Raw genomic sequence first — 13,664 nt, 5'->3', positions numbered from 1 at the left:
CATTAAAAGATCGAGTAAAGCCAAAGATTATGACGGATAAGAAAGCCAGTTTCGGTAATTCGAGTCTAAAACCGGAGAAAGCTGACACGAGGCAAGGAAATAAAAAAGTTATAAAACAGGTAAATGGTTTACACTGGCAAAATTTAGATTTCCACTTTGCCATTACAAAAGTTAAAATCTTTAGTTACAGCGCCGTGCTTTGTAAGAATTGTTTTTTGTTTTAGTTTGAACATGCAGGGCCAGTTCAACTATTTACTACGCGTTATACGTAAGCTGAACAATTATTAAAACGTGCATAGAAAGAATTGCTATCTTGTTCATTTCTATGCTCATCTTCGACAATTGGGGACTAAATGATATAGCTTTCGAAAAAAAAAACACTTTTAAAAGATTTTTTGCAACTAAGTATCGATAAGAATTTTGAATTCTTAACCAAATTTGCAAACTAAAAAAAAACGAAACATTCCTCAATTTTAAATTGATCCAATCGCATACAAAGACAAAACTACAAAAGATACAAAAACATAAATAACGGCATATAAAAAGTAAACAAAATCATAGACAAAACAAAATCAGCATCACAAAAAGTATTCAGTTTTTGTTCAAAAAGTTTGCATTCGAGATCGTGTCAAGAATTTCCTCGTTTCACTCCCCCCCCCCCCACCCCACCATCCCCTTTAAACCACGTGATAATTCTCGACAGTAACGTTGAAATAAACGGTAGTCCTGGAGGGGTGGAGTGACAGGGTGGTGTTGGGGAGGGGGGGGGGGGGGGGGCAGGAACAAATAGATTCAAATTTAGTTTCGAATTTTGGAATTCATTCACTGTGACAACCAAGGATGGTTTTCAAGCGCAGTCTTGGACCGATCGCCGTAATCATACAACAATTCCTCCCCCTCATTAATCGTCCTATTAGCCACCAAAATCAATTTGGGCTCCGACTTCACCCAAATAGCTTTAGTCCTACAATTTGCCCGTTTTCGAGAATGGTTTAGTAGCCGACCATAACCGAACGATTCTTTCTCTTTTGTAGCGTCAATGCAATACCTCGTGTTACCAAGCACAAAATAGTACATATAACATCCAACTTCAGGGTTACTTTCAAATTCCAGCTCTCGCTCTTTCGCTTCGCTCGGTAAAATTAAATCGCCGCGATATTCGACCACGAAATCGTTTCGCTCGAATGTTTTAGTTGCAACTATTCCACGTCCTTTTCCTTCGAAGTTTTCAACTTTCAAACCATCTTGGCACTTTTCGAGAACACATTTAGTGTAAATTTCTTCTTGCGTTGGAAGTTTTTCGTATAACCGTCTGTTACTTCGCCGATACTCGTAAAAATCGGTGACTTTGAAGTTGGAATTTTTCAGATTTTCTTGACTTGTTGCTCTTTTTGTCGTCTTTTTAGACCTGGGTTTCTTGGGTTTTGTCGAATCTTTTGGTGCTACGTCTAATGGAATGTTTTTGGCTTTTGTAAATGGACTTGCATCAACAGATTGCGATCTTCGTGGCTTGTTTGTCAGTTTTTTCGCCAAATTTTGATACATTTCGTTAGGAACCTTTTCAGTTTTCAATTCCCATTTTTCAGTTCCTTTATCATCAGGTAAGATATTCGCCTGTTCAATGACTTCGCTTTCAAAGCTAGCATTTGTTGAAATTTTACAAAAATCGTCAGATTTAGTTTCAATGAACTGCTTTGCTTCAATTTGACTTGAAACTTTAATATCAGCTTCAACAATTTTACTACTCGATTCGCTACTTAAACTGTGTAGGTTTTGTTGACCATTTTCAGTTTCAGGAATGTTCGAAATAGAGTCAAAAGTCAATTTTTTGCTAATAACTGAGCTATTTGAAGTACTCGTATCACTATTAACATCCCTACAAGCTTCACTGCTTTTCGTTTTCTTTTTCGGAGATATTTTGACTTGATTTTTGGTTGTCGTTGCACTTTGAAGACTGTCTGAAACTATCTGACCTCTGGGAAAAATTTTCCGTTGCTCATTTGAATTCGTTGTTTGAATGTCAGCGTTAGTTTTTACTTTCGATCGCGTGTTAGGTCGCTCCCGCTTTACGGGAGATTTAACAAAGGGGTTCTTGAGTCGTTGAGAATCGGCAGAGCTGAGCTCTGGTGTTGGTCCGAAAGAGGTGCTTTCGTTCGCGTCAGAAACTGGGTTATCGTCAATCGAACAATTAGCCAGCTGAGCAGCCATGATTTTAGAAGGACTTTCCAAAACAATCATACTCTTCTCATAAAAAATTATCTGGAAGAATAAGAACTTTGAAGTCAAAACCATGCAAATATTCAAGGTCCTTATATCGCGCTTTTTACACTGCGGAATTTCTTGCATTATGCAGAAAGGCAGTCCGATAACTCTTTAATTGAGCTTGAAAAACATTGAAATCTTTGCAAATAGATACTTCGAAATCCTGGCAGTTATTGCATAAAAGCGCCTAGTTATTTTGCACAATAATGGAAATTCAGAACTGCGACTAACCACAACCTTTCAAAATTGTGATAAGGTCATACTGTATATAGACACCTTGAGTAAATTTCTTCGGCTAATTCAAAACAGCAATTTAAGTTAGATTTCTAATTATGAAATTGATTGAAATAATTTTAATCTACAACAACAGAGCATTTAGACACAGATAGAGACAAAAATACTGCATACTAATATGAGTAACATAAAGCCATACACAAAAGCACACATTCACATTTTTCTTTCACATTAAGTTCATGCCATGCTGAAATATTATTAGATATAGACTGCTCTCGCATGATAATTTAACATCCCGTTTGTGAGTACTTTCCGATCGCCAGCAACGGATTGGTCTAACTAAGTTTTAGAGATGTGTAACACGCGATTTCATCCTGTTTTGAGCAACTGATTAGCCTAACAACAATTGATTCGCTCTCAAATAGTGTTGGGAACGCTACGGTAGTCCGGATCTTTTATCAGTAGTCTACCTTTTTTCAGAAAAAATCTGTAGTACCGTAGAACTCAATTTAACACTAGTGTGTTCATTTCAGTGCTAAATTAGGTCAGACCGGATAAATCTTCAGAGCCAGTATATTCATTCATATGAACGGTTCTCTTAAAAGTATGTGCATTTGATTAGAAGTTTACAAAGACCAAATTTCTGATATTCCTTGGCGTTTTGAGCCACTTCATCCGATTGGGCTTTTGCTAGCTCAGTTTGTCCTCACACTTTTCCGCAATGTTCTCCACAAGCCTGGTGGAGAGATAGATTTGGTGACTCTTTCGCGGGAACAATAAAATATCAAACATCAATTACTGTTTACTTAAAAATAAAGTCAAGGGTAAAAACAAATAGTTGATACTATACAAGAACTTAATAGAAAAAATAAGTACAAGCAGTTATTTGATTTTTACTGCCCGGATTGAATGATTGATTCATGAGAACGTATTAATTCTGTCGGAGAAAATAGGGTGCCGCAGTGACTTGATTCATATCTTTTGCAATGTCTGCATCTGTACATCTGTACAATTTTGTATTTCGGTCGTTAGAAGGCTTCTAGCCGGGGACTGGCTAGCGCTCAGAACTCTATCAAAGGTCCGTTAAAGAAAAGTGAGTTCGTCTGACAATTAGATAGAGACGATAGTAGTGATGTCTTCCTGGGCAAACCACGGAGTGGGGACACAAGTGTCTTCCCGGGCAAACTACAGGGGGAATTACTAAGAAACCAACCTATACAGAAACAGAACTCAATTTTATGTGGCTTATTTTGTATTTGCTTCTGTATAGGTTGGTTTCTCAGTGATTCATATACGGTATAAACAATAGAATTAGAGGCAATTCTGCTCTGCAAACGTTTGTATGACGATAGAGTTTGGGCTAAGGGATCTGGAAAATCAATTTTTTGATCTTTTTGCAGAAGAATCCAATGGGTTCCGATTGATGCGGACGTCGAAATATTGAGTATAATGAAATTGTTGTCAAAAAAGTCGATTGAATTATCAGCCGCTTGAACAACGAAATTTGTATTGTAGTTCTGAACATCTCTGAATCAGAGAGTTCAAGTTAGTTGTCCTCGTCCATTAGTTTGTCAAAATATGATTCCTTGAAACTTTCCTCGCCGAATCAATATACAAATGGTACTTGCTTTTTCACCAAGAATGAAAAATTTTACATAATGAGCTAAGGCAGCCGAATACATTAGTTCAATCGATACAGAACATGTAAGTTCAGGTTGAATACAATCATGACACGCCTGCTGAGTACTCGTCAGATCGAAAACCATAAAAGATTTGGGTAGTCTTCTAGACTGATTCCATGTCCATTGCTCATATTATTTTCTGTGGACAAAAACTTGTAAAAATGAGTGATATTGATTTACTTCGTCTTGCGCTTTACGTGATGCTCTAACATTACTAACCTATATTCAAGACATTTTTTTCAAAAATTAAATTTTTCTTCAAAAACGAAACGAACACACAGAACATCAGAAGAATCAATATCAAAACTTCAATATCCACTTATAAAAATATCCACTATTTGACAAAACGCACCAACATGCGGTCCAGAGAGAATCGATTGAAATCTTTTCAGAGTTTCATTTGTTTGTTGATCAGTTTGCATTACTTGATTTCTCTGCTTCGATGCAGTTTCTACCAAACCTTTTCAAGTTTCGTTATATTTTTTTTAGAATTTTGTTTTGAGATTTTTGGTAAACGTTGGCAAACGCTTTTGTGCGGTAGCAGTACTGCCTGCTTTTGAGTATCCGTTGACATTGCCTTTGTTGTACTCCACTGCCAGCAAGAGTTTTTGAAAAAAAACATCTCCCTTCGCCTCCAGTGTATCCGAAGATGAGAAGATACTTGAAAGTTGTAAAAAGACATGGAACTGAACACGGTTTTGTTTATTCGATAAAATCTGCTAAAACTCCGACACGTCGATGAGAACGTGGTAATGATTAGTAGGGTTATAATAACATTGGATACTCTCAAAACGAATGCAAAAGTCAAAGATCTTGTGAAAGGAAAAATTGGGTTCTTTCGATATAAAACACTTTTGTTTTTCTGAAACGGCTTGAAGAACGCCGGAGAACGCTCATACATTGCTTCCATCATTTTTGAAATTATTATAATAAGTCTAAATTGTGCTCGTCTTTTTTTGGTTTACGTCTTTTCGCTTCTGTAGCTTTGTTCGCTTGATCGTTTTTAGTAGCTGAACATACAGCAGCACACCATAATTTTGTTGAATTTTTTGACAAAAACTCAAACTCTTCTAAAGTTAGAGTGATTCGTTGTTGAATTTGAATTCTTTATCAACAAAATTAAACAGATTGATAAGGAAATAGGTACCCGTATTTTCATAAAACTTCACTGTTGCACGTATTAATATTTTCTCCTTTTTGAGACTTCAAAATACACGTCTCCAAACTCTGCGTCCTTATCAGCAGTACATGGCATTTTCAAGAATTGCGTACGTAAAGTGTGTCAAAATAACAGTTTTAAATAATTTTCGGAAATTATTTTATTTGCAAGAGCCTTTATATTAAAACAAACGAAACACAAACAAATCACAAACAACACTTAAACAACTTGCTACTGATAAGAGCGCTCTTTGTTAACATGTAAGCTTCTGATTTGAATTTGAACATAAATTTGGGTTATAAAACTTTTGTAAAAATGTAATACAAACACGTGACCCTCACAAACTGTTTTATGGCGTAGGTAAGAGTTTATATTTGAATAATACTACTGAACATAAAGCAGGACCTAGTACCATTAATTGGAAACCATTAAGACCTCTGGGTGTGTCTATCGATAAGAAAGAACAAAATTACACAGCAAGCGAAAACTTGGGGGGCTTTAGGCGTTTGATATATCACAGTCTATACCAAACAGAACACGTTGTAAACTTCTTGCTATTATATACATTATAAACGTTAAACATTTCGACATAATAAAACTGAAAACCAGTGTTGGAGTCTGTATAGATAAGACATTCCTATACTTTGCGACTAGTAACTAATACAGTCTTATAACAGGCAAGTTCATTTACAGTAAAAATACACAATTGCAGTTAAAAACCGTGACCTAGGTGTGATAAGTATCCGGCAAATTTTAAATACAACGTGTTCCTAAGGTCGGTATTTGCCGGATCTTATTCAGTCGTGTTACCCTCAAGACTATAGTCGTTCATTTCTGTTCCAATTTCAACAGAACAAATTGTTAAAACGCTTTACAAATAATGTCTTACATTCTTTGCGAGTCTGAAGATTCTTGGGAGCGCAATATTGTCTATCACACTCGATACGAAAACTACATCGTTTTTATACAGCTAAAGAAAAGTAGCGAACAAAAGGCTGCTGGAGATCAGCTGAACATTGCATCATGCCAAAAATGTCCGTGAATTTTGTTGCAACATTACTTCATAAAGACGTATCTGCAAACGACAATGGCACAAAACTTGAGCTAATAGGTGGAGGATACAACGCTCCTCGAAAAATGCCCCTGCTATTCCCCTAAGACATTGACACTATCTCCAGATACAAAAAGACCCTAAAACCGATACGAACGCCAGCGTGTGCCTCTTTTTGAGAATCAATTCGGCCACTTCCAGGCAATAAAAGAGCTGGTTCAATTTTGGGGAATTCAATTTCGCTAACCTCACCAGCTACTTCACCAATTGGATCACCGGCAACAAACGACCCAAGCACTATTGTTACGCCAGAAACAACAGATTCAAAACAAAGAACAGTTATCGCTTCTATCATGGACAAAATGTCCTGGAATATGGGGTCAACCGAGCAGTTCAACCCAATTTTTCCCTTTTTCAGAGACAACATTTGTGACACCAGCGCAGAGTGCAGAGAGAGCTACAGTATCCCTCGAAGCAGACAGAACCGCAACCAACACAACACCCTTGAATTCAGAGACTCCCAAAGAATGCACTGCTCCACAAAAAAACGTGCCAATAGAACACAACTTATAGATAAAGCGATATGAAACAGCGAAAGAGAAGGCAGAGTCAAAAAGTATTCATTCAAATTGTTGGATAAAGAATGTCGAAAGAAAACAAATTCAGATGTTATAACATAACACACTGCAAGCTAACTTTTGATTAAAACACATTAACGAATGAAAAGTTTTCAAATGGTAAAACGTCAAGTTTCAAATGTGAATTCAGTAAAAACTTTTGTTTTAATGATCATATAGTAGAAAAGGGTTTTTTAAATGGTAAAAAGTCAATTTTCATATGTAGGAATTCAGTAAAAGTGCAAAATTCTCACTATTTACCTAGTTAAAAACTTTTGTTTTAATGATCATATAGTAAAAAAAGTTTTTTAATTGGTAAAGTCAATTTTCGTATGTAGGAATTCAGTAAAAGTGCAAGAATCTCACTACGTAAGTAGTTATAGAAAACTATTATTTTTTCATCATATAGTAGAAAAAGGTTTTTAAATGGCAAAAAGTCAATTTTAATATGTAGGAACTCAGTAAAAGTACAAAATCTCACAACTTAAGTAGTAATACATAGCAGAAAAAAGGTTTTTTGATAAAAAACGTCAATTTTTAGGAATTCAGTAAAAGTGCAAAATTCTCACTACTTAAGTAGTAATAAAAAACTTTTAATCATCATATGGTAGAAAAAAGTTTTTGATGAACAGTCAATTTTCATATGTAGGAATTCAGTAAAAGTTCAAAATTCTGACTATTTAACTAGTTACAAAAAACTATGGTCTTATTGATCATATAGTAAAAAAAGTTTTTTTGAATGGTAAAAAGTCAATTTTCATATGTAGGAATTCAGTAAAAGAGCAAAACTCTTTTTACGTAATTAGTTATAGTAAAAAAAGTTTTTTAAATGGTAAAAAGTTAATTTTCATATGTAGGAATTCAGTAAAAGAGCAAAACTCTCACTGCCTAAGTAGTTAAAGAAAACTTTTATTTTATGATAAAAAGTCAATTTTCATATGTAGGATTTCAGTATAATTGTAAAATTCTCACTATTTAACTAGTTACAAAAAAATGTGTTTCAATGATCATATAAAAAGAAGGGTTTTAAACGGTAAAAAGTCATTTTTCATATGTAAGAATTCAGTAAAAGTACAAAATTCGTATAACGTTGTTAGAAAAATTTTTTATTTTACTCATCATATAGTAGAGAAAGGTTTTTAAATGGTACAAAGTCTCTTTTCATATGTAGAATTCAATAACTGCAAAAATCTCCTTACTTAATGAAGAATGCTCACAGACTGCCTGTTTGGAACCGTGGCCAAAGCAATAATCAAGCAGTACCAGTACAGTCGACAATTCGAGGTGCCCTGGAGATTACGAGATAGCAGGTAACGATCACACTGATATTTTGTCTTTCACGAAATCATCGAGATATCACATCCATGAACTTATACGTCAAAAAACCTTTGGAAGACCTCAGAAAATTCAATTTTCTCGAAGCATTACACTCACTAAGGGGGGTTAACGAAGAAGAGAAACACGTTTCAATTTACGCTACCGCTCAAACGCAAATCGTGCACACGGATGGTCTCTCCGAAGAGTCCGTGCAACATATTGTAAACGTAATTTCAATGTATAGCACACGAGGAAGGTATACCACACGGTTGGATTATTGAAAAGGTAGAAAAACTCGAAATTCAATTTGCAAACACTGGTTTTGTCGTTGATCTACTGATAACTGATGGTGAATGTTATCACTACGTGCTTATAACGGAACTGGTAAACTTAGTTCAAACAGCGCCAGCGCGGCAGATTGATGCACACGTGAAAATCTGTCGCAACTGTTTTCATGTTTGCTCGAAAAACGAACGCTTCAAAAACTCGAGAAAAATTGCTATCAATTCGAAACTGGTCACGTACTGCTACCTGAGCCAGACAGCAACAGCCTCGCTTTCAAAAATTTCAAGCAAAAACAGCTCTTCCACTGGTTGTCTATTTTGACCTAGAGTCAATCATTGTCACGGTATCACCAGTTGAAAAAATCGCCAGACTTCATGACTGGTGCCTTGGACAAACACATTCCCAGCGGTTCCTGTTATGTAGCCATTTCACATGGAAGTCCAAATTTGGAGTTCTTCCATCTGTACAGAGAGGAAGATAGCATGCATGTTTTTGTGAAGCAAATGGGGACACTAGCAAAAGATATCTACGAGAAAAATGAAAACAGGTACTTTAAAGGAGTCGTTCGACAAGCAGAGCTTGCGACTCGTGTTGGATATGTGAAACTACTTTTTCTGCGGACAATGAAAAAGTCTTGGATCACTCCCACTTCTCAAAAGAGTTTCTTCGCTGGGCTTACTCAATTTCAACCTACCGCGCAGAACACAGAGCTCCGTTCCGATAACTACACACAACTTTTCAGGTTATGACTTGCATCATGTTGTAAAGAGTCTTCATCACTGCAACCCTAACCAAAAAAATTTTGGATAATACCTCAAACTGATGAGAATTATAAGTTTTAGCATTAAAATTGGGATCAAAGATATTGTTAACAAAGATCAAAATGTCATACCCGCATACGAACTTCGCATTATCGATTCACTTCGTTTAATACAGCCGTCTTTGAATAAACTAGTTCAGTCTTTGCCTGAAGATGGTTTCGAAATACTCGAGAACCAATTAGAATACTGCGTCCAAAATACTGTGAAACCACTGCACGTTAAAGAATTCTACCCCTACTCTTTCATGGACACCTTCAGGAAATTCAAGCTTAAAATTTGCCGCCAAAGAAGTGCTGGGTCGATAAGCTCAAATCACAAGACAAAATACGGATGATCACTACGAAAAAGCAAAGCTGATCTTCGAAAAATTTGATTGTAGAAACATGGGAGACTATCACGATCTGTACTTGACAGTTGACACCCTCCAGCTCGCCTGTTGGTTTTAGCGGCTACGAGCAGTCTGTCTGGACTCGTATAGCTTGGACTGTGCACAATATCTGTCAGCGCCACACTTAGCGGGCGATGCCCTTCTGAAGATATGTCAACCCGACCTAGAGCTCCTCACAGATTGCAACCATCTTGATCTTGCAGAAATGTTGCGAGGGGGTATGCCCTCAGCATACACAAAAAGACTGTTCAAGCCAGACAACAAATATCTGGAAAGTTTTGATGACACGCAGAAATCAACATATGGTCTCACAATAGATGCGAATAACCTCTATGGTGGCATCATGAGGGACTGGTTTACCACTAAATTCCTTCCAGGCGGACAGAAGTGATGATTGAACAAATTTTGCAAACTCTAGAAGACGCAGAATTTGATATAGTCTGTGTCGACTTGAACTACACCGACTCAATTCACGATGCTCACCAAGATTTTCCATTGGCTCCTACCCGAGAACCAGTTAACAGTATGTGGTTGAGTAGTTACCATTTGGACATTTTGGACGAATATCATCTCCCAAAAATTTAAAAATGCAACAAACTGCTCCAACACTCTATGATAAGGACTATACACTACACTATGTAACGTTGAAGATGTATGAACGCAACGGGCTGAAGGTTTCGAAATTGCACGAGGTGCTCAAGTTCAGACACTCAAAGTGGATGTCAAAGTATATCGAACTGAACACAAGATTACGGCAAGCCGCAACCAGCAAATTGCTGAAAACTTTTTCTAACTAATGAACAAGTCTGCTTTTGGAAAGTGTTGTAAAAGCATGCGAAACCGAGTAAACGCTTTCCTTGTCCGAGATCAACGAGCTCTCCTCAACCACACATATAAGTTTAACATGAAATCCTTTGAAATTTTTGATAAAAACATGGCAATCGTGACAAAAGAAAACGAAAATAAACTGGGTGAAACCTATAATAGTTAGTTTTTCAATTCTAAATCTTTCTAAAGCATTCACGTTTCGCTTTCACTGCGAGAATATGGAACACTGGTTCAGGTGTGAACTTTTATACTCTGATACGGACTTACTTCCCTATGCTGTCGATTGTGATGACTTGTATGAGTAGCTGGCACGAAGAAGTAAACACAGAATTCGGTTCCCCCAATTACCCTTCTAATAAAGCATTGTACGACACAGAAAGCCATATGGTAACTCTCAAATTCAAACACGAACTGGCAGGGTTGGCAATGGAAGAGTTCTGTAGCTTGAAACCCAAAATGTATTTGATACAAACGAAATGTATGTGTAACATTAAGACTGATTAAAACAAATTCCATTTGTAAAACTAACCAAACTCATGAAGGCGTGTTTTTGATCTACCTGGAACATTGGAATCTAGATTAAGAAAGCACATAATTAAAAATAAAAATGGATTGACTGTAATGTTCTTTCAGACTGTCAGAAGAAAAGTGCAAAGGGAACAACACATGAGGGGTAAAAGCAACTAAAGCACAAAGTCTACAAGAGTCTATTGAACAGCGGAAATTGTCCGCTTAAAAATGTGACCATCAAATCACGGAAACATGAGTTGATGACGATGGAACAAAACAAAGTTGCGCTTTCGTCCTACTACGACAAGCGGTTTTACCCTGGCCCATTAGTTTCTCTACCATTTGGACATTAGAATATTAAAAAATTTGCATTTCACAATGTTATATTGAATGATTGGGAGTCAGAAAACGAAAGCCACTTGGATTCAATTTCACAATCAACCCCGGGAAATCTGATATCGGAAAACAATAGTTTTTCTCCCCCGATCCAAGATTTAATCAGCAAGATTATTCAGAAAGTGAGCTTGATCAAGATATTGTTGATGGGAATGAACCTGTCACAATTTCCCCGCAAGCGCTTGACAATTCTTTTTTGTATTTGGAAGCAGTTGAAAGCGAAGCAAGCAAAAATAGTGATGTCTGATTTATCTTTAAGTAATAGTCTTATAATAGAACCAACACCCAAACGCAGACGTCTAGTATTATACAATTCAAGCAGTGGAAATAACTGAGAACTTACATTTAGTTGTAATTAAGTGTATGGATATATTATGTAAAGCATTCAGATAAACTAAATACAAAGTAATTTAAAATCTCCAAGGAGGCAAACAAATTTTTCTAGAACGTCGTTTTATTCGAGATTCCACGACTCAACAATTTCCATGGGGGAATGACCATTTGGCGGTGTAAAAAATTTGAAGCAAAATTTACACCTTAAAACAGGGTTTTGGAGAATCAGAAAGACGCAATAATCGCTGAATTTTCACACTGATGATATCTTGTGACAACTAAGCGCCAAATATTTCCTATAGCAATATCTACATTTAAAATCGTTGGGGTGTATTTCTTCAAAATGAGTAAAAAGATCCTCCTAATTTAAAAATTATGAGTGGCAAAGAAAGCAATCTATCAAGGGACAATTTCGCTTTGGTAGCATTTCAAATTCGTATTCTTGTATTGGCTGTGTGGGTTCTTTATAACTGTGGGTAAAATGTTGAAATGAGCCCAGACCAAAACAAAATTAAAAAACCAGGGCGCAGACATATGACGAATTAACTTTCAAAGCAAAAGCGGTAGTAGTTAAAATGGCGTAAAGGCGAAAGCGACAAACCAGTCACGCAAGTGGAAGGAAAAGCTAAAATAGCTTCCTAAGATTAGTTTCATGCATGGCAGGGGGAAATGAGCAGAAACAATTTTAAGTGGCCCACCTAGTAGTTTTCCCGGGAAGACAATTGTGTCCCCCTGTAGATTGCCCGGGAAGACACTTGTGTCCCCCTGTAGTTTGCCTGGGAAGACACTTAAGTCCCCCCTAGTGTTCACGGGAAGACACTTATGTCCCCCACCCCCCCCCCCCCCGTATTTTACCCAGGAACACATATCACTACTGACGATTGTAACTTGCTTTGTCACTTGACGATGAAGTATTAGTTAGTTTGGTAGGTTACCAAGATTGTACAGGTACTTTAAATCAAAGAATTGCATTTGAAGGTAATCTCGAATACCTGATTACGATGTCGAGAAAAGAAAACATTCAAAAATTAGTGCTAATCGAAACTAAAAACAAAAAGATAAATTTCATCAGTTGGAGAACTCCCGATACCCTGAGGTTGGATTGATTGAATTTAATCGCAAACGCAAAAATGTTTTAACATTTCTTATGACATTTTAGCTGGGTTTGTTGACCGCACTTCTCATTTTCCTCTCTCAAACTTTCACAAAGTTTACTAACGAACTGCTGTTCCTCTGAACCGCAAATCTCTTTGCGCGTGTTTTTTGCGCCCAAAGGTAGTCAACCTTATCATTTTTAATTGAGGTTTAGTACCGTCTCGTTGCTTTTAGAACATTCCGACCTAACGTACAATTCAAAATTGGGTGTACAAGGTTGGTCACATGATGCAACTTATATTAAGCAGGGGTATAGTGAAAAGAAGCCTTTTTCGGGGATTTTTGGGTTATGATGAAATATATGGGTTGTGTGAACTGCGTGCGTTTTGTCTTTTTGTTTAACTTTTTCACCTCTCGGTTTTGTTTTAGGAAAATTGTCAACCTGCAAAAAACACCATCGACAAGTTGGAAAATAAAGAAAATCAATTTCATCATCCTCTGTCCTTCAATTTGAGCAACTTCCAGCCGAAAGAGAATGAGTGTTTTGGCTAAAATCGAGCTAAAAGACTCGTATGCACTTATTTACAAATTCTTTTCTGAAAGCAAGGAATAAAAATTAGAAGAATGGGAAATTTGAAGGTTGGGTCAAGTTTTTGACTCCAACAGACTGCCGGGAGACATTTTGA

The 13,664-nt window shown here is 36.7% G+C and overlaps 1 protein-coding gene across 1 annotated transcript; it reads right to left on the bottom strand.

Moving 5' to 3' along the window:
* Positions 1–461: 461 nt before the first annotated feature.
* LOC142353498 (uncharacterized) lies at positions 462–2,280 on the bottom strand. Its single transcript, XM_075405751.1, has one exon. It carries the CDS (start codon positions 2,236–2,238, stop codon positions 823–825), a length of 1,416 nt encoding a protein of 471 aa, XP_075261866.1. The 5' UTR covers positions 2,239–2,280; the 3' UTR covers positions 462–822.
* Between the last annotated feature and the right edge of the window lie 11,384 nt (positions 2,281–13,664).

This window comes from Convolutriloba macropyga, chromosome 14 (assembly GCF_964194025.1).
Source record: "Convolutriloba macropyga chromosome 14, txConMacr16.3, whole genome shotgun sequence".
Taxonomy (NCBI): Eukaryota; Metazoa; Xenacoelomorpha; order Acoela; family Convolutidae; genus Convolutriloba; species Convolutriloba macropyga.
Note: the sequence above shows the minus strand (reverse complement) of the source record. Positions and strands in the feature narration are given on the sequence as shown.

Bases quoted from the DNA above. Each gene is read 5' to 3' on its own strand.
- LOC142353498 (XM_075405751.1), bottom strand. From the start codon at position 2,238: ATGATTGTTTTGGAAAGTCCTTCTAAAATCATGGCTGCTCAGCTGGCT.